The sequence below is a fragment of the Lytechinus variegatus genome, chromosome 1, assembly GCF_018143015.1.
Source record: "Lytechinus variegatus isolate NC3 chromosome 1, Lvar_3.0, whole genome shotgun sequence".
NCBI classification, from domain to species: Eukaryota; Metazoa; Echinodermata; class Echinoidea; order Temnopleuroida; family Toxopneustidae; genus Lytechinus; species Lytechinus variegatus.
In genome coordinates, this window is record NC_054740.1 from 20,146,385 (window position 1) to 20,162,792 (window position 16,408).

General features: G+C 33.9%; 1 protein-coding gene across 2 annotated transcripts; it reads left to right on the forward strand.

The window, feature by feature from the left end:
- The first annotated feature begins 2,035 nt into the window (after positions 1 to 2,035).
- Positions 2,036 to 11,040, forward strand: LOC121408586 (nudC domain-containing protein 2-like). Of its 2 annotated transcripts, XM_041600105.1 has the most exons (5): positions 2,036 to 2,251; positions 2,535 to 2,583; positions 6,501 to 6,652; positions 7,705 to 7,802; positions 8,354 to 11,040. In XM_041600105.1, exons 1-4 carry the CDS (start codon positions 2,069 to 2,071, stop codon positions 7,780 to 7,782), a joined length of 462 nt encoding a protein of 153 aa, XP_041456039.1. In that variant the 5' UTR covers positions 2,036 to 2,068; the 3' UTR covers positions 7,783 to 7,802; positions 8,354 to 11,040. The 2 variants fall into 2 exon arrangements, with proteins under 2 accessions (XP_041456039.1, XP_041456047.1); XM_041600113.1 differs by lacking the exon at positions 7,705 to 7,802.
- The last annotated feature ends 5,368 nt before the right edge of the window (positions 11,041 to 16,408 follow it).

Sequence of the window (16,408 nt, forward strand, 5' to 3'; positions counted from 1 at the left end):
CCTAGCTTCTACACCTTGCGCAAATTGGACTCTAAACACGAGGTGTTGGGAAAACAAGGACATCCTTTATAAAACATTTTAATCTTGTTTTATCATCCCCTCAAATTCGACCCTAAACACGTAATTTTCCTAGCGAAATAGATATACCCCTTTTTCATTATTTTTGTGTTTTTGACACCCTTATCACGTTACGTACGTAACGTGCCCTATAGTGAAAAAGATTTTTTTTTTGGTCGCGCATATGGTATCCACTCATGTAAGTGGCCCCCGGGCTTAAAAAACTGTGGAAGCCCCATTTAATATTTGATTATGGGATTATAAGTCGAATAAATAAAAGCTGAAAAAATAAAGTATTTTGTGTTCCTCTATCATAATTCTCTTTCTCTTTAACACTAGTTCCCTTTTTTTTTTGGGGGGGGGGTATTTTGGTTAAAAAAGCTAGGAGAGAAAAAAAAATCATAATTTCTGGCTATAGTCGTTGAAGTGGTAGGGACACCCCCCCCCCCCCGTTATGCATTACGCCAATATGGGACCAAATGATCCTTCATGTCCGGCGCGAAACTTATGCAATAAATTAAACTTTATTTTTTGAAAAATTTAAAGCTTGCGCTGTTAACTCCAATCGCTTTCACCTGAATTTGCGATGAATGCTAGCGTTATGAAATATATCATTATCAACGTCTGGCGAAAAGAATAACCAACCGATCACCTGACGAGAAAGCGTATCACGTGATCTGCATAACAGCTTCGATCGCGAGTCAGAAGTGAAGAGCAACTGCCAAGAAAATCAGGAAAAAGTCGTCAAAATGTAAGTTTCCCTTAATATCTTTCATTTTATTTTTGTTGCTTACAATGAATTTACGATCCTTAATTATAATATTGGCCAAAAAAAGAAATAGAGAGCGTACTTGTGAAATAATATCGAAATATCCTGAACTCAAAGATTTCTAACCCCGCAATTCCACTGATGTCGCCTATGAGGTCCATACATGTAATGTTTGGACCTCATTGGGTACTAGGAGTGATTTGGACGTGTAACTAGTTTTTGTACTAGTATTACCGATCACTTTTCTTGAATTCAATCATATCAAACACATTATTCTCATGAAATTCACCAAACTTACACTATAAATACACAATTACCTACAAATTATAAATATGTAAATATTTTGCCGAAATTGTTTTTCTTTTTTAAGACATTAGCTTCAAATCGGACCCCTCTTCGCATGTGAAATATTATTTTTGGTCGCTTGGAGAAAAAGGTATTGTATTACCGAACGTTTGTTTTCTGTAGGAAAATTTGAGAAAACAACAAAATCACTGATGAGCTATTTTGACCATTTTTTATTATTTCTGGAATATTAAAAGGCTTTGAAAATGTGTTTTTGACCATTTTTCATCATCTTTCTTTTCAAGTTCCCCTTGGATGATGTTGCAAAGTTTTGAGCTAATGAAATTATATTCTGACGGGTATGATGCACCCGTTCGGTAATACAAGACTGGTCGGTAATACAATCACTCGCTATACTGGCCTGGCTGTAATGCACCATAACGTTGTTCATTGAATGAGTGGATGTAATGTGAATCGTATAAAAAAAACCTCTTAATTAAATCATACTATTACTAACTTCAATCTAGTATACTTACATGTACCTACTCTATCTAAACACGTTATGCCCCCTATTGGCTATTCAAGAAAAGGCATGCCCAAGAAAATTCCACTTTGCTTTTTTTTTGTCAAGACGAGAGACAGGTACAATAATCAAGCCAAGGTTGGTGCATGATTAGACTGAAAAATTTGCTGTCTTGGAGGAGTTTTTAAACATAAAAAAAAAATGTCAGCCCTCGTACACAGATAGAGGACTTGTAATGGTGGTGGTTCGCTCGACACTTAACTACAGCATCTCCCTTTTAAAGAGTTTAGAGTTTAGGAAATTAGTGTACAAAGCATATTTCCATTTAAGAAAGATTAGTTTTGGAAAGTTGAAAAAAATGAATTGAGTCATTGAATAGTGTGAAATGAATTCTTTATTTCCCCCTTTTTACAGATCTTTTTTTTTATTATGCCATGGCTAACTTTGATGAGAAAAGTGGTGTGGTTCCATGTCTAACTCCTTGGGGTTGTTGGTATCAGACCATGGATGAAGTAATGGTTGAGATCAATGTACCAGACGGAACAACATCAAAGGCAATCAAGGCTACCTTTGGAGTCAATACTTTAACCTGTTCAGTCCCAGGTGTTGATATCAAGGTAAGAGTGATGATGAGCTATAGATATCAATTTAAGAACATTGTTTTATAGCTTAATCTTCATCCTAAGCAAAATTTTATTTTCAAAATTGAACAACAGTAATTACCTTTAAGTGACATTCATGTATGCAGTTCAAGAATGTCCTTGTCAATTTTATTAAGAATATTCTGTCATAATATTCAATCTTTGTAAAGCAGCTTTGATGATGCATTAAATGTTAACTGAAAATGCTATTTTGATGAATTTGATATTTTCTCTATTATTTATTTCTTCATATTTACAGGGAGAGTTGTATAGTAGAGTAGTTGCTGATGAGTGCTTATGGAGTCTAGGTAAGTTTACAATTTAGAATATATCCTTGCTCATGTAAAAATTAAAGGAAGATTATTGAGTGTTTTCATGGGGAACTTGACACCATTTGAAAATAAATTGCCTAGAGTAGAACAAGATTTGTAACCTGCAGATGTTATATAATGCCATTCTTAATTGCTGTTTGGTTAAGTCATTATCTTACATTTCCCTGGCCAGACAGTTTCAGAGGCTAAGCAGGCATGCCTTAAGAATTCATTGATTTGCTTTCCCGTTAAGATGTCTCTGTTACAGGTATTCCCAATGTTTCCCAATGCTTTTCACAAAGTTTGGGATCAGCAAATTTTCTTTCTCCATGAAAGCTTACACCCATTTTAGTTCAATATATTCTACATTTATTTTATTTGAGGTTGGTTGGTATGTACCATAGTACTAGGCAGTAAGACAGATAGAATGGGATAGGTATCAGAGACTCAACTCTAAATTACTGACCAATATGATGTACATGTAGTAGGAACTATTGACTGCCCCCCCCCCCCCCACATACAGATTTACAATCATTTTGCACTTCTTGTTCTGTAGTAAGTACCATTAAAATCTTGATTGGCTGCTGCTGAGCCCTGTTGCCATCTTGGTACCAATATTGACAAAGTTACAATAATTGTAAATCTGTATGAAACAGGGTTGGCGGATTTAAATCACGTTGATTTAAATCGTGATTTAAATCGCGATTTAAATCACCATGATTTTTTGTCTCACCTGCGAAGCAAAGTGAGACTATAGGCGCCGCTTTTCCGACGGCGGCGGCGGCGGCGGCGGCGGCGGCGGCGGCGACGGCGGCGGCGGCGGCGGCGTCAACATCAAATCTTAACCTGAGGTTAAGTTTTTGAAATGACATCATAACTTAGAAAGTATATGGACCTAGTTCATGAAACTTGGCCATAAGGTTAATCAAGTATTACTGAACATCCTATTAGAGTTTCATGTCACATGACCAAGGTCAAAGGTCATTTAGGGTCAATGAACTTAGACCATGTTGGAGGAATCAACATCGAAATCTTAACCTGTGGTTAAGTTTTTGAAATGTCATCATAACTTAGAAAATATATGGACCTAGTACATGAAACTTGGACATAAGGTTAATCAAGTATCACTGAACATCCTGCATGAGTTTCACGTCACATGACCAAGGTCAAAGGTCATTTAGGGTCAATGAACTTTGGCCGAATTGGAGATATCTGTTGAATTCCCATCATAACTTTGAAAATTTATGGATCTGATTCATGAAACTTGGACATAATAGTAATCAAGCATCACTGAAAATTTTGTGCAAGTTTCAGGTCTCATGATTAAGGTCAAAGGTCATTAGGGTCAATGAACTTTGGCCGAATCGGGGGTATCTGTTGAATTACCATCATAACTTTGGAAGTTTATTGGGCTAGTTCATTAAACTTGGACATTAGAGTAATCAAGTATCACTGAACATCCTGTGCACATTTCAGGTCACATGACCAAGGTCAAAGGTCAATGAACTTTGGCCGAATTGGGTGTATCTGTTGATTTACCATCATAACTTTGAAAGTTTATGGATCTGATTCATGAAACTTGTACATAAGAGTAATCAAGTATCACTGAATATCCTGTTTGAGTTTCACATCACATGATCATGGTCAAAGGTCATGTAAGGTCAATGAACTTTGGCCATGTTGGGGTTTTTTGGTGAATAACCATCATATCTCTGTAAGTTTATTGGTCTAGTTCATAAAAAGTGGACATAAGAGTAACCATGTATCACTGAACATCTTGTGCGAGTTAGAGTAGTATTCAAAGTCAGCACTGCTGCTATATTGAACTGCGTGATGCAGGTGAGACGGCCAGAGGCATTCCACTTGTTTAAAAAAATCAATGATTTAAATCACTTCCATTGAAAAATGTACAAATCATGGACAAAGTATTTGTTCAATGCAGTTTTAATTCTTCAAGTCAACTGAAAAACTTTGAATTAACTTTATATCAATAAAAGATCAACAAAGTCTTCATATCTACTTAAAACAAATTAATAAAATCAGGTAATTCCTTAAAAACTACAGATGTATGTTGTCAATAGGTACTCATTTTTGTAAATTATGTCGAGTTTTTCTTCTGAAATTTTAAATTCTTTGTCAGTTATTATTAGTCAATTTCTTTCTTAACATAAAGTTTTCACATAATCCAAAGACTTTTCAGAGAGCAGTTTGTAAAAAAAAATACATAATATATAAAAGTCAATGAGAAAAGGTTTGTTGGCAGTTTTCCAGTTTTGATCCTTCGCCTACACATAACTACTTCTGTCATGTAAAATAAAAAATGATACCTGCATGTAATCAACATATTTAACATGCCTCTTATTTGGTATTGTTACATTTATCGTACATTTGATGTTTTAAATAACATAATTATAAAAATCACATTAACATAATGTAGTACAGTCATAATTTGACTGTTGAGAAAAGCTTTCTCTTATAAACCTTTTAAGTCACTGCAGCCCATTTTATGTTCAGTGCTACAAATAATGGAAGTTTTGTATCTGCATGTAATAATGGAAAGAGCTCTATAACAACAATTTGCAAAACTCAGAATAAACATTTAACACTGCATTTTAATGTTAAGATGCAGGTACTTCAGTTACAATCATTGGCAGTTGTAAGCTGTGTCTCATTTAAAATAAAATACTTCTTTTTGTAATACATATGTTGTAATTTAAGCAGTTTTGCAGTTTTTATCCTTTAAGTTAAAAGTAGGTAGATTTTTTTTCATACTTCATGGATCAAACAGATTTTTTTGTAGAGAATATGGGAATAAAAATTGTAGATTAATGTAAAAAAAATCACAGTAACAGAATGTAGTATAGTCACCCTTTGACTAAGCTATCTCCTATATTGTTCTCCAAAACTGAGAGTTTTGCATGTATATCTGTAGCAAGAGAAGAGCTTTTTATCAAAAAGATCCTAAACATATACAGTTGTAGTCTCTCTTTGACTATTGTAAAGCTGTGACTAATTGAAAAAAATCATTGATTTGAATTATTTCTCTTACAATATACATGAATACTAGTAATTGTCAAAGGGTTTGTTGGCAGTTTTGATAAGGGATTTTTTCTCTTGGATTTTTTAAATATTTGAATGAAAAATCCCAGAGGGGAATTTTCTCTACTCACTGGGAATTCCCTATGGAATATTCCTTCATAGGCCTATGTATGATAGAATTAAGTTCAGATACATGATTCCTCAAATTTATTTTTAATTGTCCATTTTTACTGGATTTTAATTACAAAATATGTGGTTAAGAACAATATTAGGGGGTGAAATGTATAACATCAATATTGATGTCATTGTAAGAGTAAGGGGTAGGGGATAATTACCCTTTTTTTCGAAGGAACTTTAAAAAAAAAATCTGATTTAAATCAGATACATGATTCCTCAAATTTATTTTTAATTGTCAATTTTTTCTGGATTTTAATTACAAAATATGTGGTTAAGAACAATATGAGGGGGTGAAATGTATAACATCAATATTGATGTCATTGTAAGAGTAAGGGGTAGGGGATAATTACCCTTTTTTTCGAAGGAACTTTTAAAAAATCAAAAAAATCAAAAAAATCTGATTTAAATCAAATAAATCCGATTTTTTCGATTTTTTTAAAAAAATCAAAAAAATCGCCAACCCTGGTATGAAATGGCCACAAGATGATGGGACAATACTTTGAAAGATGTACTTCATATATCACAGTACATGATGCTAGTTAAATACATTCTGATATTTTTCTTTGTTGAAAATCAGTCAGGTACATTAAAGTTTTTACACCCATTTTACAATTAAAGAAAGTTGTTATGTACTACTATGAGCAATCAATAATAGAGAACCTGAAAGTTCCTTTGTCTATGTTTGTTTGATATACCAGAGGACAGGAAACTTGTAAGATTGGTTCTTATCAAGTCAAATCGTCAAGCAGATAACTGTTGGAAGTCACTTCTCAAAGGGCAGTACGAGGCTGACCCTTTGACTTTTGACCGAATGGAGAAGAAGCTTACGTTACAGAGGTTTCAATATGAGGTAAATGGTTGATGTTTATTACTTTGAGTTTCAGGCCTTATATCAAAGCTGGTCCAGGGTAGAGTTTCATGAAAGATTTTGTTGGATGTTTTATTCTTCAGTTACCATAGTAACAGTCAGAGCCATGTACTACTCAGCTGATCAAAATCAAGGAAAACTTTTGAGATCTGATAACTTGATAAATGAAAAAAAAAATGAAGAAATGCACTCCTAGAGTGTTTCACCAGCATCTGTCCATCTATCCCTCTTGTTTTTGTTCTGAGCACTGAAAGGTTTATTTGATGAATCCATTTCAAGCTTGACTCATGTAAAAGGGACACTGACGTGACTAGTATCTTTTGTTACGATGTCAAAAATCACAGATTATTCTACATGTAATTGTAAACAATTCTTGCCATCTTGATATCTAATAAAGAATCATTAATGACATCAAAGGTAACGGGTCATTTCAGACATGAAAAATATCCTGAAATTAATAAGTGTTTTAGGGACGAGTCAACTCTGTGTGTGCATATTGGATCAAATATGATCTGATTAAATTTTGTGAACTTAAAGTCAAAAGTTTCATGGTTACAAATGTCATTGTATACATATTAGAAATGGCTTGTTCTTTCAATAAATAAAGAATACTTCATATGAAAGTGACAATGATCTGATTAAATTTTGAGTCATTAAGGTAAAAGGTCAATTTGTTTTACCATAAATGTTATTTGATATATAGACATTCTAAATTAAAATATTTTTTTTCTATGTTAATGTGTCTGAACTGTCACATTTCAATAATCCTTTATTTCAGACCCATGTTGTATTTGAATGCCTTTGAAACTATCTCATAGACCTTGCACTGTTTCCATTGGCTCTATTACTATTCCTTTCATGTGAATCTCCCAAAATTTTGCTCTTAATTTTTACTAGACAAAGTCTGTGGTTATAAAGAGGGTTGAATGAATTCTCTTAAAATATCAATCTGCTTGTAAGGCAGAAGTATTTTGGTTGACTATCACTATCATCACATTATAATACGGTCATGATGCCATGAATTACCTCTACAGCAACCAGGGTTCGATTTCAGCAATGCAGATATAACAGGCAATTATACAGGAGGGGGGCCCCAGCTACCCGGGAACTAGATAGCTTCACAATTAGTCAGGTTAGAGTCTTCCATAATATTAGAATCAAAGCTCCTTCTTTCATGCATGGAGATATAAAACATTTTGATAAATTTTTTGGGGTACTGGTTTTGGGTTGGTAAATATGATGCTTTGTAGATTTATTTGCACATCAGGAGGCAAAATCAGAATCACCAAAGTGCTTGCTTGATCATTTTGTTGATGTGAAATGTTCCAGAGTAGAAAGAAATTTCAGTTGAGACAATTCTCATCATCAAGATGGTCAAAATTTCACTGAATGATACACAGTCTCAGAAGCATGATAATTATTCTTTTCGAATATGTGGAGTGTTGTTTGCAGCACTTTGTAACCAGGATGAGAATGTGCTCTATCAAATATATTCTGGATTGGGTTATTGACATGTCCTCATTACATTCAAAATGTGTTTGCATCTGCTCTTTCATAGAATGCACAGAATCGATTCCATTTTTTAAATAGATATTGTGATAATCATCATTACCATATATTGATTTTATTTTCTCTCTCATTCTGCTCCCTCTCTCATTCTCTCTCCTCTATTTTCTAATGCAGTATGTTGATCAGTTCCCGTGAGAGTCATCTGAAGGCAATTGAGACATAAATGAGTCATCTCTCTACTCTTGTCAATGGAGCAACACATCAATCTATCTTTGAACTTTAATACAACGAAGGGATGTATTTTAGGACACAAGATACTGTCATAGGTAAATGGTGTGGCTGTGATATCAAGAGAACCTATGGTGATGGGTAGAAGATCATTGCACTGGATCTATTCTTGAGTGTAATTCCCTCTGCATCAGAGTCAGACTGCCCTCTCTATTCATGAATCTTCAACATATAGACTTGTTCTATTAAAGACAGGTGCTTAAGCGAACAGCATGGATGGATAGTCCCAAGTGAGATCATACTCCATTTTACTGAAGACCAATTTACTGCAGATATGTGACAGGAAACGGGTCTATCAATTAAAGGTGGTGTGAAATTCTGATGAAATGGAGATGAGCCGTCTTTTTTATCTTTCTTTAGTGACATTGGAGCACATCGATGGAGAATGGGTCCATAGCCCTTACATTATGCTGGCATGATGTGCTGTATCGAGTGTCATTTGATGGGTCACCCCACATTTTTTTTCCTTCAATAATTGCTCCCATCTTCATTTCCCTGAAGAAACAGAGTTAGCATTTAGGTTGTAATCAGGTTATGAATAATATACCTGTATTAGGACTAGTGTGAGGGTTAAGCTTTGTGGTCATTATTCATTTTAGGTCCAAGGGAATATTGTGAGAATATTAGCATAGATATCATAACAACTCTATCAAAGAAAGGCCCCCCAGACTAAAAGTTGATTATACCATCCCAGATTCCAACTATTGATTTTTTTTGTTTCCATAGAGCCGTAGTTTATACTTTTTAAAGTGCTCTGCATGGTGTATCTTCGCAATTATTTTATTTGCAAATAATTTTAATTGATATGCCATCCTTTGAATGTATCACAGTTTATTTTATTTTTTGTTTATTCATTTTTTTTTGCTAATTAGAGTGTGACGTATTTGGATAGATAAGTCATTTTGAGATTGGACATGAATTGTCTCAGTTATTTATTCACTAAAATAATTATTATGGTGCCATATTAGTTATTAATTTTTTTTATAGCAATTCACAAAGTGATTTGTTGGCTATTTTCTTTGCTAATTGTGGAAATTTACTGAAATGCTATGCGATTAGTGATTCTCACAGACAAGGTACTTCATAAAAATGTTTCCATGTTAGGTAAGAATCAATGTGCCAAATTGTAATTTTTAAGATATCATCTTGAAATAGTTTTGAAACCATGAAATGTCTGTTTTAAGTCATGTGAGATATGATAATGTATTCAAAGTTTTAGTTTTTTATTGTTGTTAATCCTAATCCTTTATGTATTTCTTGTCAATATGATTGGCCTGTTGCAGAAATAGTTGTTTAAAATGTGAATGAAAAAAAATCAAGTGCATATCCAAAAATATGAAATTATGATTCTGAATATGAAGTCTCGTTTAATTTTAGTAGCATTTGATTGCAAATTTTTGTACAACAGGCCTTATATCAGGCTCAATATATCCCAAACTGACTGTATTGTGGCCTGTAGTAGAAAGATTTGCAATCAAATGCAAGACTAAAAATCAATCGCAATTTAATTTTCAACCAATCAAAAGCCATCATTCGGGACTTATTTTAGTTTCATTTTAAACATAACTTTTTCTACAACATGCCACTTGAGTATTGTTTTCAAGCTACACAGTATCTTTGTGGATTGGCTTTGAGAAAACCTAAACACTACAATTAGTTTCAAGTATCAATTGACATACACATATTGATTAGTTCTGTGTTGATTCCAGGTATGAAATACCTATAAAACAACATGAAATACATTTTATTGTTCATTCCATTTTTCATTAAAGGAAAAGAAAACCCAAAGGTAACCTGAGGCACATGGATAAAAAAAAACTATGGATATGATTTTGTTCAAGATTCTCAAGAAAAAAAATTTTTTGAGAATTCCTGATGCGTTTAATCCATTAATTCCAGCGTATCTTTGGTGTTGGTAAATGCACCTAAAGTGCATGTCACTAATCCAGTTCATAACTAGATTAAACGAATGCATGTGCCCCAAAACATTTATGGTGTGAAGGATATTTACAGAAAATGGGTTTTAATGAATAAATTAACAAAATTATTAATCAGGTGCCCAGTCAATATAAAATATCTGCATATTTTAAAAATCCTCACTTGGGGAGGGAATGGGCTGACAATTTAGGGATGTAATCTGTCATTAGTTTTCAAATTCCAATTATGAAATCTGTAAAATTAAGTGCTAAAAGGCCTATTTGAAATTAAAATTGAAACATAGAGAAAGATGAACTAGATGCCCAATTGATATTCTAACAGCTGACAAAATTGCCAATTTTGAATGGCGGAAAACACAATGACAAAGTACTATGGAATGTTAAGATGATACTAATACTAACCCTGTACCACAGCTATTAATGTTCTTTAACATACAACATATTTTTGAGCTGTTTTAGAATGTCTGAACTGGATTGTGATGTTGATTATGGTAGTACTTTGAAAGAGCCTTTCACTATACACTTTTTTACTTCATGATGGCATTCAAGATCATGCAAACAATGCAGATGTGTTGAAGTTTAATTGTGCATTTGAAATATGTAGATATCTATATATTAAAATGTTTTTATAGTATATGTATAGATGTTTATATGTAATTTGTATGGATTGATTTTAAACGCCTTTCATGGGTGCTCACTGGGTGAGGTCTATTTCTATTCACGAATGGTCAAGGGTCAGAATTTAAATGCTGGTATTACGAGGACTCGGTCCAAAATGAACAGGATTCTCAAATAGAAAGGTCTCTGCGGTCAACCCCCCCCCACACCTTGGCACTGCGTGTAAATTCTTTGTTCACAAAATTTTGTGGGCTTTATCATTTGATTTTACCATAACAGTAATCAGGGCTCCGTAACACAAAGGTTTGCAATCAATCGCTAAATACCAATGACCAATCAAGATCGTTGTTGCATGCGCACTCTGTTTAAAATACTGACTGGGAACCAATTAGTGTGGTTCTTTCATACTTGCAATTCATCGCAAACCTTTGTGTTACGAAGCCCAGAACTATTTCTTTTCTGCACTTGTAGAAAAAAAGTAGTGCAGTTTTTATTGGTATCAGAGCTACCAAGTCTCACGCATTATGCGTGATACTCAAGCATTTTGGACTCTTGTTCATCTCCTCAAATCTCTGTCTCACGCAACTATCACAGCCTATCCCCATATACATTGTACACAATGTCTGTGATCTCACTTAGATTCACAGAAAATCTCACGCATAGCTGGTCTTTGAACTTGGGATCTCTGTAGTATGTTCACATTTTTCTGAGCTGGATTATTTGAGGGTGAATTAATGAAAGGGATATTCGGTACCTTGTTAAATTTAAGAGACATGTCGTTACGGTAAGGAATCCTGCAAGCATACATTAATTCTCACAATTCATCATAAACATTACAATGGACAGTGCCAGAAAGGTGCAGCAATGAAAAGCATCCATATTATTGGAATCCTTCATAAAGACATAGCACTGAGTTATAACAAGTTGCTTTATGCAATGTCTATTGTTTGAATATTATTGCTCACTCCTTACCAGCTTGCTCCTCTCTGCCAAATGTACAAAGGGGAAGATTAGTTGAAATAAAAAATTCCTAGATTTCTAAAATTTTTGTTATTCAGGGTACATTTGGGACTGTCCATTTTTCAAAATTTCCTTTTAAGTAACACAACTCTGCTACATGTCCCTGGAATCATCTCCTGAATAGCATACCTAGTTCATAAAAATAAAATTCTATTAAATCGTCTATATATGAAAGTTGCTCTTTTATGATTCCTTATATTGGTCCATAAAAGCAATGTTTCCTTTCATATATTCTATATCGTTGTTAAATATTTGGCATGATAGATTTTGTCAAAGTAAAGATAAATTGAGATAGAAATTTAATTATATTGTAACATATCCTTATAAGGAAAAGGGGTTTATATGAACTTTTGGAAAGGAGGACAGTTAATTGATCCAAAGACATTAAATCCTTATCATCATGTAAGTGATCTTGGTGCATCTTAGATATAAAGCACCTGGGACCAGTGACATGCACATTTTCTCATCCCTAACAAGCTAAAGCATTCCCAAGGGAAAAACAAATTTATATCCTCACCTGCTTTTTAGATACATGGTTGATGTCCTTTCGGATTGGATTACACGAGAGTCGACTAAGAGAGACTTGTCCCAAGTGTAATGATGATCTTTGCAATGTAACAAAGTTTGTAATTGATCATACATTGGTTTTGTGCGATTTGTGATCAATGCAGTCAGTTGTAAATATCAGCTTTACAATGTTACAATCCTGCACTTAAGCATTGTTTTATATGGGGTCTCTGTATATTAATGTTACTGCTCGTATGAAAAAAAAAGGTTCAAAATTCCAAAGGTTTGTTTTTCCAAAAACGAACTAAGGTTGTTATTCAAAAGGTTCAATAGTTAGAAAATGAAATGTAACTTTAATTTCATGCTTTTTCTGAGCATTGTGATCAATCAAACCTACTTTACAGGTTATAGTTTGTATGGTTTCTCTAATTAGGACATAGAGCCTTGGAAGGCTTAGATGCAACTTAATCCCGGGACTTAATCACAAGGAAATCTTGAGCCTATCACGCATCCTGCAATAATGCTTGATGGTTACTAAACAAGGACAAGGACAAATCTTAACTCCATCGGGAGATAATATATATCCATGTCCAATTGTATAACAGTTATGTCAGATTGAACTAGAATGCACTGTCATAAAAAAATGTGATCCTGATAAAGTATGCAATGTTTATCAATAAGCCCCCCCCAAAAAAAAAAACGGGGGGGGGAGTAAATTAATTGGTAATTATTGAAGTTTCGCATGGCAAAGAGGCTTTCTGGTACATTATGTATTTAATGTCTCTTGGAAAAAAAGGGTTAAAATATGTTCTTAGCATGATCTTTGGATTAGTATTAAAGATCGAATGTCAAAGTTTAATACTCTAACCTTAAAAGGCCCAAGGGGGGGGGATGGATAATGCCCCACTCTACATTTTTTACGATAAATCCACCGTGTGAAAGTTTTCAACCAAGCCTCTCGCTGACTTATTACTTTCAAATCTTTTGAGACCAAATTTGCGATGCCCGGGTAGGTGGTTACGAAATGACGCAACATTACATGTATGTTAGTGCATGTCAGACCCAAAACTGCTCAAAAACATGAATTCATGTACTAATCCAATGCAATTGTGTATTTAGCCAAAATTCATGTTTCATTATTTCTACTTTTACTGATTGAACTTAATTACTTTTGTCTTGTTTATGATCAGAATTAAGTCTGCAACAATTTCATTGGAAAAACACAAAGTCGAAAAACAAAGAAATACTTAAGAAAAAATTGCGTAAAGTACATTTGATCGGGATCCTACAAAGAGTATGTGAATAAAAAATTAGGAGTATTGGGGCCGTATGATAGTTGATGAGAGCAAAGGTTTTATTTTATGCATAAATTAGCATAATTAATTCATACAATGAAAATCCCCCCAAAATTAACCATACAGCATTGTAGAGTTATTGTACTCTACTACTGTGCAAATTTTTGTGGTGCTCGTGCAATCGAAGACTGAGATCCCTCTCCCCTGGCTGTGAGTAAAAAAAAACCTGGCTCTTTTAGGATTAAAGGAAACAAATGAATTTGAGAAAAAACCAACAGACATGATTTTTCAGGGAACTTGATAGTAAAGAAGCCCTACAAACCAGTTAAATTCATATAAAAAAAATAAAAGAAAACAAAAGATCAAGGAAAGTTTGAGTAAAATTGGACCAACAATAAGGAAGTTATAAGCCTTTTATAGGTCAAGTCCACCCCAGAAAAATGTTTATTTGAATCAAAAGAAAAAAAAATCCAACAAACATAACACTGAAAATTTCATACAAATTGGATGTAAACTAAGAAAGTTATGACATTTTCAAGTTTCGCTTATTTTTCACAAAATAGTTATATGCAACACTGAGTGGGATGCAAATGAGTGCTGATGGGCCATTCTTGGTCACGTGTGTGACCAAAATTATGAGAATTCTTGACTTAAACTCTCAAAATTTTATAGATAAAGCAAGTCGATGTTTATATGACAGTAACATGTATGGTCAATTATACTTTGGAAATATTTCTTGGTGACAACAATATGCATGTTCAAGGTCAGAGGTCAAAAGAAGTGGGTCACATGTGTGACACAATTATGTTGCTGTCAGATAAACATTGAATTACTAAATCTATAAACTTTTTGAGATTTATAACTAATTAAAGTCAAGATTTGTCATAATTTTTGTCACATAATTTCAAAGAATGGCCCTGATGATACCCTTCACTCACTTTTTCTTTTGTTTATTGTTTGAATTATACAATATTTCAGTTTTTAAAATAACAAGTGGAATGCCTCTGGCCGTCTCACCTGCATCACGCGATTCAATATAGCAGCAGTGCTCACTTTGAATACTACTCTAACTCGCACAAGATGTTCAGTGATACATGGTTACTCTTATTTCCCTTTTTTATGAACTAGACCAATAAACTTACAGAGATATGATGGTTATTCAACAAAAAACCCCAACATGGCCAAAGTTCATTGACCTTACATGACCTTTGACCTTGATCATGTGACCTGAAACTCGAACAGGATGTTCAGTGATACTTGATTACTCTTATGTACAAGTTTCATGAATCAGATCCATAAACTTTCAAAGTTATGATGGTAATTCAACAGATACACCAAATTCGGCCAAAGTTCATTGACCTTTGACGTTGGTCATGTGACCTGAAACGAGCACAGGATGTTCAGTGATACTTGATTACTCTAATGTCCAAGTTTAATGAACTAGACCAATAAACTTTCAAAGTTATGATGGTAATTCAACAGATACCCCCGATTCGGCCAAAGTTCATTGACCCTAAATGACCTTTGACCTTAATCATGAGACCTGAAACTTGCACAAAACTTTCAGTGATGCTTGATTACTATTATGTCCAAGTTTCATGAATCAGATCCATAAACTTTCAAAGTTATGATGGGAATTCAACAGATATCCCCAATTCGGCCAAAGTTCATTGACCCTAAATGACCTTTGACCTTGGTCATGTGACGTGAAACTCATGCAGGATGTTCAGTGATACTTGATTAACCTTATGCCCAAGTTTCATGAACTAGGTCCATATATTTTCTAAGTTATGATGACATTTCAAAAACTTAACCTCAGGTTAAGATTTCGATGTTGATTCCTCCAACATGGTCTAAGTTCATTGACCCTAAATGACCTTTGACCTTGGTCATGTGACATGAAATTCTAATAGGATGTTCAGTAATACTTGATTAACCTTATGGCCAAGTTTTATTAACTAGGTCCATATATTTTCTAAGTTATGACGTCATTTCAAAAACTTAACCTCAGGTTAAGATTTGATGTTGACGCCGCCGCCGCCGCCGTCGGAAAAGCGGCGCCTATAGTCTCACTTTGCTTCGCAGGTGAGACAAAAACCAACTTGAATGAACCACAAATATTAAAGCAATGGTAATTCCACATATTCAGGGAGAAATAAATTTCCCTTCACATGACTGAGAATAAAATATAAAAGAAATGGTGGATGGTGTCATCAGTCACCTCATTTGCATACCGACCAGGACCTGCATATAACTTTTGTGAAATTACACGAAATATAAAAATGTCATAACTTTCTTATTTTACATCCGAATGTGATGACATTTTCAGTGTTATTCTTGTTGGATTCATGAATCAAATATTGGTATAATACCCAAATGCAAAATGTATTAAGAAGATGAAGTGAACGATCAATAATCTTGAAACCTGTCATTTCAATCAAGCATTTCAATATCAAGGGTGGATAAACAAAAGGCATGGATAAAACATTTTTATTTTGATAAATGATACATAATTTTTCTATCAAGCAAATCTATTCATTACTCAAATTGTTGGTGCCTCATTA